Raw genomic sequence first — 15,185 nt, forward strand, 5'->3', positions numbered from 1 at the left:
ATCCCAGGCTTCCTTCCCAGGGCAGGGGTGGACTTAGCAGCTTAGGGAACAGCTTCCTCACACATCTCAACCCCTTTATCTGCCTGCAGTATGCGAGTCCCATCTTGGTGGATGGCGTTTGCCACTGGTGCACATGGCTGACTCCTGCTTCTTCCCCAAGAGCCCCAGGTCATCTTTTAGAAAACTCTTCTTTCACCAATCGGCCCCAAATCTACCTTTTGCAGGGGGCCTTTGGGTTTCCTCCACCCCAGGTGAAGGACTCTGGAGCCCTTTCCGTGGCTGAATTCCAGAAGGCTCGTGGTTAGCATGAGTAAAATGCGTAGTAACCCTGAATAAAATGCATAACAACAACCCAGTCCTTCAGCATTTGGGTAACAGAGACCAGAGCTCTTGGATCACTGATTGATGGGCATTGAGTTTATTACTATTTCTACTGCCTCTCTGCAGAGGGACAAGTACTACTGTGCAACCAGTCACAAGGAGAGAAAATTATCTGAGGTTTCCTGGGAAAGAGCAAATTCCTTGTGGGATATTGAAACAGATATGTGAGACTGTGTAGAATTTGTTGAGGACATTTTATAGGTATTGTGGGACTGAACAAAGCTTATGCTGGAATGTTGCAGTGATGGGTCAAAGGCAGGAAGGAGATCCAAGTGTTCCTGCTCAAAGACAGGGAGAAATTGCTCAAGAGTTTCATCAAGTCCTGTCTATGAAGGATGAAAACCACACAGCCTCTCTGGACTGCCTCTTGAGAGCTTTCTTGTTTCAGTTTATGTCCATTGCCATTCCTCCTCCCACCATACACCACTGTGAAGAGCCTTACTTTGTCTTCTCAAAAATGTCCCTATTGGTATTGAAAGGCTGCTCTGAGATTCACCAGAATCTTCCTTTCTCCACACTGAATGAGTCCCATTTCCTCCACCTCTCTTCCCCGGGCTCAAAATTCCTGAACACTTTGGTGAATATTCAATGAACTCCCTCCTGTTTATCCACGTCTTCCCTGGACTGAGGGTGCCAAAACTGGAGGTAGAATTGCATATGTAGTCTAATGAGTGCAGACAGAGTGGGATGATCACTCGGCCATCCTTGTTGCCAGGACACACCTGTGCCAGGGCACATGGCACTGTTGCCAGGGCACATGTTCGCTTCAGGTCCATCTGGATCTTCCACTGAGCCTTCCCCACAGAGCTGCTCCCAGCCAGGTATCCATAGCCTGGATCACAGCAGGGGGCTGTTCCTTCCAAGGGCAGGAGTTTGCATTTGTCCCTGTTTGAACTCATATGGATTCTGTTGGCCCATTCCTCCAGCCTGTCAAGGTCCCTTTGGATAGCATCTATGCCCTCGAACTTACCTACAATCCCCTCTCCTCAAAGACATTTGCCAACATGATGGCAGCACTCTGCCACCTCTGATATGATAAAATTAACAGGACCATCCAGACCAAAACTAAGAGAACCATTCAGACCATGACATCCTAACGCGGATACAAAATGATTGTTGGACGTCATGTCAAATCCCTTCTTCAAGTAAACAGAAAATGACTTACAGTGCTTGATCTCCTCCACAAATCTAGTCTTTGCATCATGTAAGACACATAGGTCCAGCAGGCAGGAAAGCCAGATGGGTAGGATGTAACCTTGGTCACTCCACGCTGCCTGTTCTTCCTTTATTTGCCCAGAAATATCTTCCAGGAGGACTCCAAGAATTTCCTAGGCACCACACTGAGCTTAATTGAGCTTTAGTTCGCACATCATCCTTATAGTCATTTTTGACGGTGAGTGCAAATTTTGCTTTCCTCCCATCATCTCAGTTCTCCTCTAATCTCCAAGCATTATAAAGACAATAGACATAGATGACAGATGCCTTGAAAGGATGTTGGACACGTCTCTTAGCACCTTCTGATGTAGTGTTTTTAGCCTCCTCTTTACCGCACTAAAAAAGATCTGATGCCCCAATATTGCCTCAATGGAGTTTTGCAGTTGGCACCTTACCATTTCCTGCTGGATTCTCCAAAGTTTCCCTCATCCTTCCTGGTCTGGAAGCCCATAACTGGGATCAGTATTCAAAATGGGGCCTTGCCATCTGTGAGTCTGAGGCAGTAGCAACTCCCCTTGACGTGCTGGCCACTGCCTTTCTCCAGGCCTCTGTCTGGAATAGGACCCCTCAGAGGGAAAAGATGAGCACATTGCCAAGTAAGTGTCCCAGGATGCACTCCAGTTGTATAGGCTGTTGTCACATAGGAGAGTTCTGTGAGACCTCCCCAACAAATTCACACTCTCAAATGTCCCTAGAGGCTGTCATACAGCAAGCTGGGACATACAGCCTCAGCCTTAACAGCATCAAACCAGAGACTTTTTCCTATTGATGAGGGAAGCACAACAAAGATACATACAAAAAAAAATATGTTGTTTGTGTCCAAGAGCACAGGAGGACTGCCCAGGAGACCACCATATGCCATTAAGGATATCTGCTTCTAGTGTTAATCGGAGTGAATGTGAAAAGCGTCAACATACGAGTCCTCAGCTAGCCGCATTCTAGCCTCAAATAGATAGACCATATCTTGGAAAAGCCCATGGTGGGATCCTTCCATATTAGCTCCATTAGGTGAGATGATTCTCCTCATTACTATGGTGTCTCTGAAAGACAAGACCCTTGAAGTGATCGTTTTTTCATCAGAAATACTGGACAATGCTGTTGTTCCCTACAAAGAAGAAAAGTTTTCTACTTTTGCAAACTTCTGGTGAGACTTGTCTGCCTGAATCCCCTGAGTCAGAAATTGCCAGCTTTCAAGGTTCAAATGTTTCTAAGGGAGCCAATTATCATCTCTATGTCATTTCTAAGACTGTCTATCAGGTATAATTGGCTCACTCTGAAATGTGCTGTCTTCACTAAAAATAAATAATTCATTAAAAAAGAAAATAAAAACACACGTAAGAAGAAGACTTCCGCCTTCCTCCTGAACTTTATCTTCTGGACAACATGCTTTGGGTGGTTTCAAAGTTATAAACTGCTTCAGTTTTCTCAAGATGACTAGGTTCTCTCCCGTAGGTTTTAGCAGCTAGAGCTTGCACAAACTACAGAATGTGTGTTTCAGTTCTCATGCTATGGTGTTCAGATTATCAGAGCCCACATATAACAGCTCTGCTTATACCATCAGCAGGGGTGAAAAATGTTTTTTACTCTAATACTCTGAGTCTTGTGGCTTACTATATCATGGGATTGCTCCTTTGTATTTGTCCTTCTCTGGGCCATGCTGTAACTCTGTTAGAAAGTGAGTTCCTCTGCTGTTACAAAATAAACTGGGAATGTAGGATGCATCCACTTCTATTCTGTATCTCTCCACAATTTGCTGGAACAGAAGAATGCTGCAACTCCACAGGTTCCTGAAACTGCAGAGCTCTTTGGGAGCTTGGACACAGATAGCTTCAGCAAGTTATCAAATGTAAATATATGGGGTGTTCTTTGTGCAGAAGGTAAGTGCAAAAGCACAAGCATAAGAGGAGAATATTTTCCTTGCAGCTGTTTTTGCTGCTTTGTGCATGCATGACCTGCAAATAGGGAAGTTGGAAATGTAGCATGAAAAGAATGCATTGCATATTGTGATTTGATGGCAATTTTGACTGGTTGTTACAGAGGTGGAAGGACCTTGGCAGCAAAGACCTGCATCTTACATTTATCCATCTCTCCTCCCCCGCCTTTTTTTTTTTTTTTTTTGAAGGAAAGAACAACAACAAATATTTGAGGAATGGGGAGGAATGGAGAAATGGAGATATAAGTAGTGAGGAAAGATTTCTTTTTGAATGAATGAATGAATTGAATATTCAAAGAAACTGTGTTGCTCTCTTCCTCTCACCATGACAGAAAGCACATTTGGATGGGGAGTATCACGCCTGTGACTGAGTTTGTTCTCGTGGGATTTCCAAACCGCTATGAAGTGGAGATCATCTTCTTTGTGGTGTTCCTGCTCGTTTATTTAGTGACTGTCTTGGGAAATGCTCTTGTCATTGTACTGGTCTATACAGACTGCCATCTCCATTCTCCCATGTATTACTTCCTCAGCAATTTGTCCTTCATTGAGATGTCCATGACTTCCTCTGTTGTTCCAAAAATGCTGGCAAACTTCCTGTCAGAGAAGAAGACCATCTCCTTTGCTGGCTGCTTTAGCCTTCTCTACTTATATTTCTCCCTGGCTGCAACAGAGTTCATCCTCTTAGCCATCATGTCCTATGACCGCTACGTGGCAATATGCCACCCCCTGAGATATCCCACCATCATGACGGAAAGGATGTGTGGCCAGCTTCTCCTGGGTGTGTGGGTGGGTGGCGTGGTCTTGATCTTGCCATTAGCAGTCCTGAAAGCCAAGCTGCCATACTGTGGTCCCAATGTCATTGACCACTACTTCTGTGACAGTGCACCTCTCCTGCACCTCGCTTGCGCGGACATCTGGGTTGCTGAGCTGAGGGCTTTTGTGGTGTCCATTCTCCTGCTCCTCGGCTCCTTGGCACTGACTGTGTTCTCCTACACCTGGATCATTTTGACCATAGTCCGTATCCCATCTGCCCAGGGCAGGCAGAAAACCTTTGCCACTTGTGCTTCTCATTTCACTGTTGTTTCCCTGCGTTTTGGCATCTCCATCTTCATCTGTGTCAGGCCTTCCCACATGAACCCTGGACACTTCAACAAAATCCTCTCTGTTCTCTCCAGCATTGTGACTCCTCTTTTAAATCCCTTCATATTCAGCCTAAGGAATCAGCAAATGAAAGAAGCCTGGAAAAATGCTTGGCACCATTGCCTGGGGATGGCTGAGGAGGCCAGAAAGCCATGAGAATCATTGTGGCTTGTAGGAAGTCAGTCCTTGACAAATCTCAACAGGATCTCAGCATTCATGGTGTCTTCCGTCAGAATGTGGCCTGTTACAGCCAATGTTGAGGAATAGCATGTCTCAAAGGTCAGCTTCACGGCAGCACTGTTGTGTCAGGCCCCACCAATATTCTCCTGCACTTTAGGCAGTGATGGATGTCTGTGTGGTGCTATGTGGTTGTTGGGCACAAAACAGTCTCCTAATCAGAACAAAAGGCTTTAAGACTGAAAGGAACAGAAAGACTACTCAAAATGGAGTGGTAAAGTGAAAAGAAATTGCTGTCAATTTTTATTACTAGTTTTACTAAATTTTCATCATATAGTCATGTTTTCAAATGAAGTTTTCAAGTTTCAAATAAAGTGTTCTGCTGGAGAGTAACATCAGTTAATGCTTCTTCTTTGAAGTACAAGCTATAGCTGATAGAAATAAGATGGGAGGCTCTCAAAAATTAGATGCAGAAAGAGAAGAAATGCTGAGGAGTGCCAGAAAGAGAGGGAGAAACTGAACAGTGAGACGGAAGAATTCAAAATCAGATCTGTGCCCGTAATAGAAAGATTCTCTTTTAAGGAAAGGATGGGAACAATGAGTAAAAATTCAAATCTTCCTACTCATTCATATGCATAGGTAGGTAGATTAAGAATCAGATGCTGACCACTTTCCCCTCCTAAAATCCTATTTTTATCTCGGAGATTTGGCATAGCACTCCAAAATTTGGCATTTGGCATAGAACTCCAAAAATAAACCTAAAAGAAAAAAAAAAAAAGTAAGTATGCCAGGAAAACAAACAAAGAAATATTAAAACTTTGTGTGTTTGTGAATTCAAGTCTTCTCTTAGGAAAACTACCCTGTGGTTTTCACTTGGATAATGTGAATGCTTTTGTAAGCGTATATCATAAACAGCTGTTCTCGTCCTGGTTTCATCAGAGTTTAAGGCTATCTGCTACATATCAGTCACTTGGCTAGAAATGATGTTGGATTTTCTGGCAGAAGCTGGCAAGTTCTCCTTCCTTGACTGTGCTGCCCAGGTGCATTTTATGGTTTTACTGAGCAACATCAAAAGCCTTCTCCTGGCTGCCATGTCCTGGGATCACTGTGTGGCCAAAAATGACTCCCTGCATCATTTTCTCATCATGAGTAGAGGTCTCTGTGTCAGTCTGGTGCTCAAGCCATGGCTGAGTGTCCTACCAAAGCTGGTAGGACAGACCTATCAGGTGTTCCCTTTGACTTCCTTGCATCCCATGTGTGCCAAATGGGCTCAGGATTTGGCAATCCAAGGACAAAAAGTAGACTTAATAACAATGATGCCTTTAATTAACACAACATAGATACAAGTACAAACGAATAAGAATTGGTTAGTACATGTGAATACGAAAAAGTTACTGACTGAATAATACTTGCCAGCAGAATTACGAGACCACGCATCTCTCCAAGGTAGCAGTCTGGAGGGGCTGGCAGGCTCTCAATCATAGCGGGCGTCCCCGCAGAAGACAACATTGGCCTCAATATTGGGAGTCTCCGTCCCCCAAATCTGACCTTCGTATTTTATCCCCTGGGGCGTCCGGTCACTTAGGGCCAGTACATGCCAGGAGACCACCCAGGGGTGGGTAAATCTCCCTCTTTCTGTTATATCATCCTTCTAGGACTGCGCCTGCGCAAACTCCAGAGCGGGGGATCTCATCCCTCAATTTGGTGGTCTCACTTCCCTTATCCTTCTCGTTCTCACAGTGACTTTGGCCTTCATACTTCCTTAGGCAGCAGTTTGTAGTCAGGCTGGCTGCAAACCACCCTGAACAGCTCAGTGGGCTGGTGGGCTCAGTGGTTAGCACTCCCTCCCGTGGTGGCAGCAGCCACCTGCACTATGCGGCTGTGGGGTGAGTGTGGCGTGAAGCTCGTTGTCCTCCCTGGCAGACAGGTTTTGCGCGCGGAGCCATGGCCATGTGCGTGCAGTTGCAGTGCCCGACTAAGCCAAGACCCACGGTGAAAGGAGGATTCATCTTTGTTTCACAGTCTGTGTAGCGCAAGGGCAGCCCCTGAGCACCCCATGCAGTCCCTCTCCACCGCAGGGCCAGCCCTAGCTTGGCCCGTGGTGAGGAGGGTCAGACCCCTCTGTGACATGGGCTGTGCTCACAGGGGACACCCCGTGTCACAGGCACAGCAGTCAGAGCGCACGCTCCGACATTTCCTCACACGTCGCGACGAGCCTGGGAGAGCCCACGCGCTGGGACTGCTCTCGGCTCTGCTCTGCTGCGAGGAGCCCACGACCCTGAGCGGGAACCAGCGAGGGGCGGCCAGAGTAGCACAGGACTGAGGTGACGTGTGCAGGAGGAGCAGGAGAGGAGCTGTTTCCTCATCACCTCCTGTTTGCTCTTCATCCAGAGCAAAGAAACTAGGATGGAGCTCTGGGACCCTGGCCATGGCAGGTCCCATGGGCAGCCATTGCCAGTGCTGCCAGCACACGGTAAGGCCTCTGGGAGCTCTATCTCGGGAAGTCTCACGGAGATCATGAACTATGAACATGGCTGTGGAAAGCCTGGGGATGGAGGAGCGTGGATGGGGCTGGAACTGCTGCCAGAGCCCAGGCTCATGGTCCCCTCTGCCTCACTTGGCAGTGTGGCTGCCAGGATTCCTGGCTCCCAACCCTCATGCTATCCCCACTGTCCCAGGACACCCCACTCAGGAGTCCCTGCCACAGGGGTCTCCCAGTGGGGAAGGCCTACCTGAGCTGCCAGGCCTCCCCATTAATGCCATCTCGATCTCAGCTGCTGAGACCCTCTCAGGGTTGGACTCAGTTTGCTCATTGAGTACGACTGCACGTGTCACCTCCTTGGTTAACCATGTGCTGCACCTTTGTGAGCGGGGCCACACAGAGCCTGATGTGTCTTCCACTTCTTTTCCAGAGACCCTTGCTATCTGGGAAGGAGTCTCCGAGTACATTCGAGATCAGCTGATGTTGAACAAGGTGGGTCTGCCATCCTGCATCTCCCCAGAAGCCCTTCTTCTGCACTGGAGGTATTTGAGGGATGAGGTCTCTAGGTTTCCTAGCATTTTTTGAGAGCATGGAGAAGAAGGGGAATGAAAACACCTCAGATGCTCTTCTAAAGACATTCTCCAAGGGTTCTCCAAGGCTTTCCCCACTCCTCCATTCATCCCCTTTGCACAGCAGGATTGAGCAGGACACTAAGCTCCATCCTCATGCAGCTGACCAGTCAGAAGCCTCTTCACCTAGCACTCGAATAATGCTTTTCTTCCTTCTTCTTTGCAGGGAGTCAGAGTTATTCGGCTTGGCACCTTTGGTGTGGTGACGGAGCAAGTCGCTGTTAGGAAATACGGCCTTGTGACTGTTCACAGACCCGTGTTCAATCTTTCAAAGAGTATTGCGGAGGTTCACAGCCGCACCTATGATAAGTCCTATGCCCCTGGTAAGAGGACATGCTGAAACTTGGGCTTCCCTTTTTTTGGGACATCTTTGAGCAGGGCATAAATTCTATTCAGCAGTGACTGTTAGAGCTCCAGACTTCCATCACCACGTTCTCCAAACAGCTTCCATTTGTAGCTCTCAGGACCTCAGCATGGCGATTACCATTATACTCCCTCTCTCCCTGACCTCATTTTAGCTGACATTCTGTAAAGGCAAATAGCAGCATTCATGCTGCTTTTTCCCTTCCCCTTGCACCTTGTAGTAGGCCAAAGTCAGCTTTACAGAGCCCTCAAATAGAGAATGGGACACCAGTGAGTGTTTTTTTTTTCCTTCTTTCTATCATCCATGTGACATGGGCCAGTGAAATCTTTCTCAATGTGGAAAGGACAGAGTTTGGCCCAAGTCCTGTGACCTGGCACCCATTAAGGCAACTTGCTCCCTTCCTCCTCTCCTTGTCCTGCCATCGAGCCTCACATTCGTAGGAGATGATTGTATCCATTTCTTTCCTACTCTGTAGTAGGGGAGAAGGCATTGCTGTCCGCTTGGCACATCTGCTTGCAGAGTGCTTTGAGCATCTTCCCGCATGATTTTTCCCAGAAAGTGCAAGAAGTTCTTGAGCATCTGCTTGCTTGAAGACCACAAAGCTGTTGGTGCTGTGTTTCAGTGTGCTCTGCTAGTGACTTTGTTTCTCTTGGTCTGCTTCCTAGGTCATAAGCTTTGTGAGCCCCTGAAATTTGCTCATATAGCTGCATACGTCCTTCTTCCCCGTGAAACGGTGGAGGCTGGCATAAAGGAGACCCTGCGTCTTTTCTGCCACTGCATCAAGAGTGGGAAGAATGTTGTGTTTGTACTCAAGAACATTGGCATGCTTATAATTGAAGGGGCAGATGTGAAAATGCAATTTTACAAAGAGTTCCTGGAAAGACTTAATGGGACCGACCAGGTGCTCACGGCTCTTCTTGCGGTAAGTTCTCCAGTTCTCCAGTGCTCCCTGTCATCTTTTTGAATTCCCAAGGGAATGCAAGTCTACTGGCCTGCCATAAACTGTGGAAGGACATGGACAGTCCTGGCTGAGAGGAATGCCAGCTACCCGGACAGTTTGACTTGGGCATTCAGAGGACTTGGCAATGAAGTTGAACCTGTGCAGAAGTGTACTGGGTCCACCCAAGATTCATACAACCCAGGAGCCAATTTCAGCAATCTCAGGAAAAAAGTCCAAGACAACAGGAGGCTTTGTGGGTTTTTTTTTTGTCCCACCAGACTTTGCTCCTTGCAAAAAGCCTTGCTTTCATGCCCCTTTTTGTGAGGATGTCCTCGGAAACTATTTTTCTCTAGAACATGTCTGGTATGGTAAGGCAGCAAGCTCAGTTGATTCCCCTTAAGCTGTTGAAAACTGTTCCTCTGGGCCCCCCCCGGAAGCTCGGCCTGGTATCCTCATGGGATAAAGTTGCCAGGGCAAATGGAGATGTCAGACCTCTCTGTCAACTTTGTGTTGACCTCATTCCCCTCTCTTTGACGTTGGAGGGCCTGAGTGTGACTGGGATAAACTGCTCACAATATTGGATCCTCATGGTCCTCTTGCTCTGTAGCATTCCTAGTTCAGCGTGTAAATCAGTGATGAGTGCTTACCCCACTCTCTGGGCAGGAAGCAGAGGCACAGAACGAGCAAGGCCCAGAGGGAGAGAATGTTGGGAGAGACTGTGGGGTTAACCCCACATCTGACCCCTTCTTCATCAGCTGAGGAGGCATCAGGTCTAGACAGCAGGAAAAACACAGTGGCCCACTTAGTGAAATGCCTTCTCATGTGCTTGCCTCCTTTGATTTCTGCATTTGGAAAGACTTAAGCTAACTGACTCTCTGAATGCTGACCCTTGCCAAAGGCCTGAGTATGTTCCTCCCCCTTCTCCTTTTTTTCTCTCCACTTGTTATGGTGCATAAGTGAGGGGCTGCTGATGGGAATAGAACAATCGAAAGTTTCAAAAGCAGCTTCTTCTCTAAGCAGTAGAAGAGTTTGTTTCCCCTGTGAGCACTTGGATAATATTCTTGGTACCATGTCCCAGATGTCTGTCTCGTTTGCAGATGCCGCAGATGAGGAATTCGGTGCTGTCGGGCTCTGAAACTGCACTTTCGCAGACCCGCTCTGGTCATGTCATTGTCTTTCCCGAGTGAGTATGTTTCCTTCTTAGCCCTTGGCTGGCCAAGCAAGCAGCTGCTCATGGCATGTTTTGTAACCTTGTGTTTCCAAGCCTTGTGAAGGCTACTCGGAAAGCCATTCATGAGCATGAACCCTTTCAAATGTGCATCAAAGTAAAGGTTCCTGGCAGTTGCTACCTTGGGACATTTTCAAGTCTTCTGTTCTTCTGTGACATCTGCATGAATGAAATGCTTCACAATGGTGTTTTCAAATATTCACTTGAGTCATCTCTTTCTTTTTCTTTTTTTTTTTTTTTTTTTTTGGCGGAGGGGCAGAGACCTATGTAGGCCAAAGTAAAGCCTGTACTAGTCAAGTAAAAAGCTTTCTCCTGGCTCACATGGTGCTAAGTGTTTTGTTCCATTACGTGTCTGGGAGATACAGGTTCTTTTTTACACATGCATGGAGATGTTCTTGGGAAGGCTTGCAAGTGATCTGGAGGGTGAGACAGGAATTAGAAAGGATGCTGGAAAGGAGTAGGAAAGAGGACTAAAGTGTTCTGCCTGAACAGGAGCAGGAACAGGAGATGGGTGATGATCCCAAAAGCACACAGGGGATTTGGGTTGAAATTGCTTTGGCAGTTTCACAGGAAGCACAGGGAAGAGTCAGAGAAGAAAGGTCATCCCCTGCAGGCGTTGGAGGTCTTCATGATGCCTCTCACCTTGCTGAGAGACTCCTCCAGCATCTGGCCTCTTCTGCCTATTGCGCTTTGAAAAAAGAGGGACTTCCCAGCACCTCCCAAATGCTCCTGTGTCCCCACTATTCACACCAGGTGCAAAGGAAGTGCAGTGCCCCCTCGCGTTTAGCGTGATGCCTTTTCTGCTTTCCAGGTACAAGCTGGAGAGTAGAGATCGAAATCCACCTGGCGCACCTGTAAAGGCCAGGCAGGAGGAGGAGAGGAGAGGAGAGGCCAGCACTGTCCAGGAAGGTAATGGAGCTGCTGCTTCTTGGTGGAGGCTTTTGCCTTCTCCTTCTGTGCTCCTGGGTAGGCCATCGGAACCCAAGTGACAGTGTGATGGCTCAGGTAGCATGAGGCGCTAGAGGTGACGCTGCTCCCCCAATAGGGCAAATCTCAAGTGAGTCCTGAGGGAACAAGACCTCAGTGCAGCACAACGCTCCCAACTGTACTAATATCTCCAAGTTCAACTTTCCTCCATTTCCATGTCCTGCTCTCCTAAACATGCCTCATAAACACCCCCAAAGCAACTCATTGGTTTTGATTGTGTCAACAGAGGAACTCTAGGCATGTGAGATCAGTACGCACATCCAAGGATCTGCTCCCTTGCCTTAAATTACCGCCCTCAGAGACACTCTGTTAGGCCACCCATACATCCCAGCAAGTCTCCTTTTTTCACAACGGGACAGAGAGTGAGAAAAGCGCTAGTCCAAGAAATGATGTTGTAAAGTACAAATGAAAAGACAGAGAGAAGGCAGTGTCCAGAATGGCCAAAGTCCAGCCAGGAATAAAGGCTTCAGAGGAATCAGCCTGACACCTCACAATTTGACCTCAGGCTGAGAAGAACTGCATAGCCTTCCTTTTCAAGAGCCCTCTGCAATGCTGTCCTGAAGGGTTTTCTTGTCTTCTGCCTACAGGAAATGTTCCTGCCAATCGTCTCCTCTCCAGAAAAAGTGGCGCGCCACCGACACTTGCAAACAGAAATATGCCAGGAGAACAGGGGACGAAACCTGAGAGAAAAGGAACTTATGGCAGGTGAGACACTTGGAGGAACGGATGAGGGTGACCCTGTAGCCGTGTGCTTGTGTGGGTGAGATGCTTCCTAGGTGCAACAGGTTCCAGGCAGCTCTAAGAGTTTTGGATCCCATGAAGGAGCTGGGACTTTTAGACAGCGTTCAATATGTTTGCCAGGATGGGGGATCTGTGTCCCTTAGAGGCTCCATCTGTAATGAAACCTGCTCTTCTCCTTGCTGCATCAAGAGAGAGCCTGTATCTGGGCATACGGAGCATTCCTGTGGTCACATCTTGCAGCTCTGGGCATTTCAGCGGGGGGTGATCTCTGTCTCTGTTCATGTGAACACAGTCAGTTGAGCCCATATCATTCATGGCAACAGCCAACAGAACTGCCTTCAGCTGCAGATTCCTGTGAGGACAGGACGGAGAGCAAAGTCCCTCTGTGCTCACAGCACCTCTCTATATTGTCTCTTTTCAGCGTATTTCCAGCCATCCCCGGGACATCCTCCCAGAAGCCAAGGAAGGGCAGGAGGAAGGGCCGTCCTGCAGCCATGCCCCCAGTTCAGAAAGTTAACAATCGAGTGGGGAAGTGGGTGGAAGAGGTATGTGCTACTGACTGAGAAAATCCATATGCCCTGTGGATTTGTGGGAAAGCAAACTCACTTCTCTGGGCAGTGAGTGTGAAAGATGCCTTCCTGAGGCTTCATTTGGCCCCATTGGCTGACATTGTCCTGGCTTTGCTATAAAGGGTGAAGGTCATACTATATGCAATACATATGTTATACAAATTGCAATACATATGTTACTACTGCGTTCCCAGAAAGACATGAGAAGGCCCTCTTTGGTTCTCGCGGGAAGGTACCTGCTAGGTCTTTCAGAGTTAGGGCATGCACAGTTTTGGTTTAGCTCAGCTCATCAGTCATGTCCATAAGACAATGCATACCTGTGCTGACCTGCTAGGATTACCTTAGGGGCATTGGAGGGCTGTGAGGAAGGCTCAAGTGAAGGGACAGAAGAGGGGGTGAGAAGTGATCTTCATGCACTGAAAAAGAACACAGGCCAGTCCTAATCTTTCTTATTTCTCTTCTGTGTCCCCACAGGCCTGGCAATATCACTTCAGAGTAAGAGGGAAAGGGACTCACGGCTTTCCTCCGATCTGAAGCCCTGGGACGATTTCCCTTTCCTTTGCCTTTTGCTGAAGAGACAAGGAAGGAAACTGACAGAAATGAGAGAGAAGCATGCTTTTGGGAAACTCCTTGGAATAAACGCCACTGTTTCCTGAGACATATTTTCCAGAAATATCCCTTAGTGGTTGAGCTGCTAAAAAACCCTTTTGTGGAGAGGGATTTGGGAGTCCTGGTGGGTAACAAGGTAAGCGTGAGGCAGCAATGATGTGCCCTCTTAGCCAAGAAGGCCAATGGGATCCTGGCCTGCATTCAGGAGTGTTGCCAGCAGGTTGAGGGAGCTCATCCTGCCCCTCTTCTCAGCTCTGGTGTGGCCACACTTGCAGTACTGTGTACAGTTCTGGACAGCCTAGTACAAAAGGAATGTGGAGCTTCTAGAGGGGTCCAGCGTAGAGCAGTGAACATGATTAAGGGACTTTGGCATCTATCGTATGAGGAAAAATTAAGCGACCTGGGCCTCTTTAGCCTGGAGAAGAGAAGACTGAGAGGGGACCTTATCCATATGTCCAAATACCTGAGGGGAGAATGTAAAGGGGATGGGGCTAAACTCTTCTTGTTGGTGGCTGGTGACAGAACAAGGGGTTAGAGGAACACATTGAAACATAGGAAGTTTCATGTCCAGGTGAAGAAGAACTTCTTTCCTGTGAGGGTGACAGAGCCCCAGGACAGACTGCCCAGAGAGACTGTGGAGTCTCCTTCTTTGGAGATACTCAGAACCTGCCCGGATGTGATCTCGAAGGGAAGGGCTCTGGAGCAGACTCTCGTGCCGGAGCTCCTTGTCTAGAGGCGAACAACAGAGTGAGACGCAGCCCCAGCGCTGACCCCCGTGTGGGCAGTGCTGAGCTCCCGGCCAGAGGCGGCTCTGACTCAGCGGGGGCGGGGCCAGCAGGGCAGACAGGGTTTTCAAAAGCTGCCCCCAGGGAGCGCAAGCGACCAGGAGCGCAGGGCATCAGGCAGGGCGTGGTGCGGCAGTTGGTGCAGGCAGGGGTCAGAGAGTCTCCTCCCAGGTGTGGAAAAGAATCCTCTCCCCAGACTCTTCCAGCAGCGGGAGATTAGGTAAAGCCATGGTCTCCACTTGGCGGAGAGATTCCACCAGGAAGACTGTGGCGACACAGACTGAACCGCCACAGAAACATGCAGCGGTCCAGGGGATTGGAGAAAACACAGCCTGCCTTAGCTCCTTGATCAGCAGCCACCTGCTCAGCCTGGTGGCGGAGCTAAAGGAGGAGGTAGAACGGCTGAGGGCCATCAGGGAATGTGAAAAAGAAATAGACTGGTGGAGCTGCGTTCTGCAGTCTTCCCAGGAAAGCCACTCAGAGAACCCCTCGATACCCCATAGGGCAGAGGGGGCAGAATTAACAGTATCGAGGGATGATCAATAATGGAAACAGGTTCCCACTCGAGGTGGCAGAAGATCCCTTCCATGGCCCACCTCACCTACACCTGTGACCACATCCAACAGGTACGAGGCCCTGGAACTTGGGGATCAGATAGAGGAGGCCTTGAACCAAGGCCCATCTAGGGGGCTGTCTACAGAGAGGCAGTCTGGTCCATGCTGCAAGGCTGCTCCCCCTAAGAGAGAAAAGGAGCACCCGGAAGAAGCAGCGGATAATCGTCGTGGATGACTCCCTGCTGCAGGGCACGGGTCATAAGCAGGACGAACTGGAAATTTGTGTGTGGTCCCAGCGACATCATCTCATTGGAATCACAGAGACGTGGAGGGATAGCTCGCACGACTGGAGCGCTGCCATGGAAGCCTATGTGCTCTTTAGGAAGGACAGGCTGGGAAGGCGAGGTGGTGGAGTTGCTCTTTATGTGAGAGAGCAACTGGAATGCATGGA

At 48.4% G+C, this 15,185-nt stretch overlaps 1 protein-coding gene across 1 annotated transcript; it reads left to right on the forward strand.

Annotated features, from left to right (window-relative positions):
* Positions 1 to 3,874: 3,874 nt before the first annotated feature.
* Positions 3,875 to 4,825, forward strand: LOC148592343 (olfactory receptor 6M1-like). The gene has a single exon (XM_088535176.1). The coding sequence runs from the start codon at positions 3,875 to 3,877 to the stop codon at positions 4,823 to 4,825; it is 951 nt and encodes a 316-aa protein (XP_088391302.1).
* Positions 4,826 to 15,185: the final 10,360 nt, after the last annotated feature.

The sequence above is a fragment of the Tinamus guttatus genome, unplaced genomic scaffold, assembly GCF_059628265.1.
Source record: "Tinamus guttatus ecotype Peru unplaced genomic scaffold, ASM5962826v1 Tinamus_guttatus_pri_ptg000618c, whole genome shotgun sequence".
NCBI lineage: Eukaryota > Metazoa > Chordata > Aves > Tinamiformes > Tinamidae > Tinamus > Tinamus guttatus.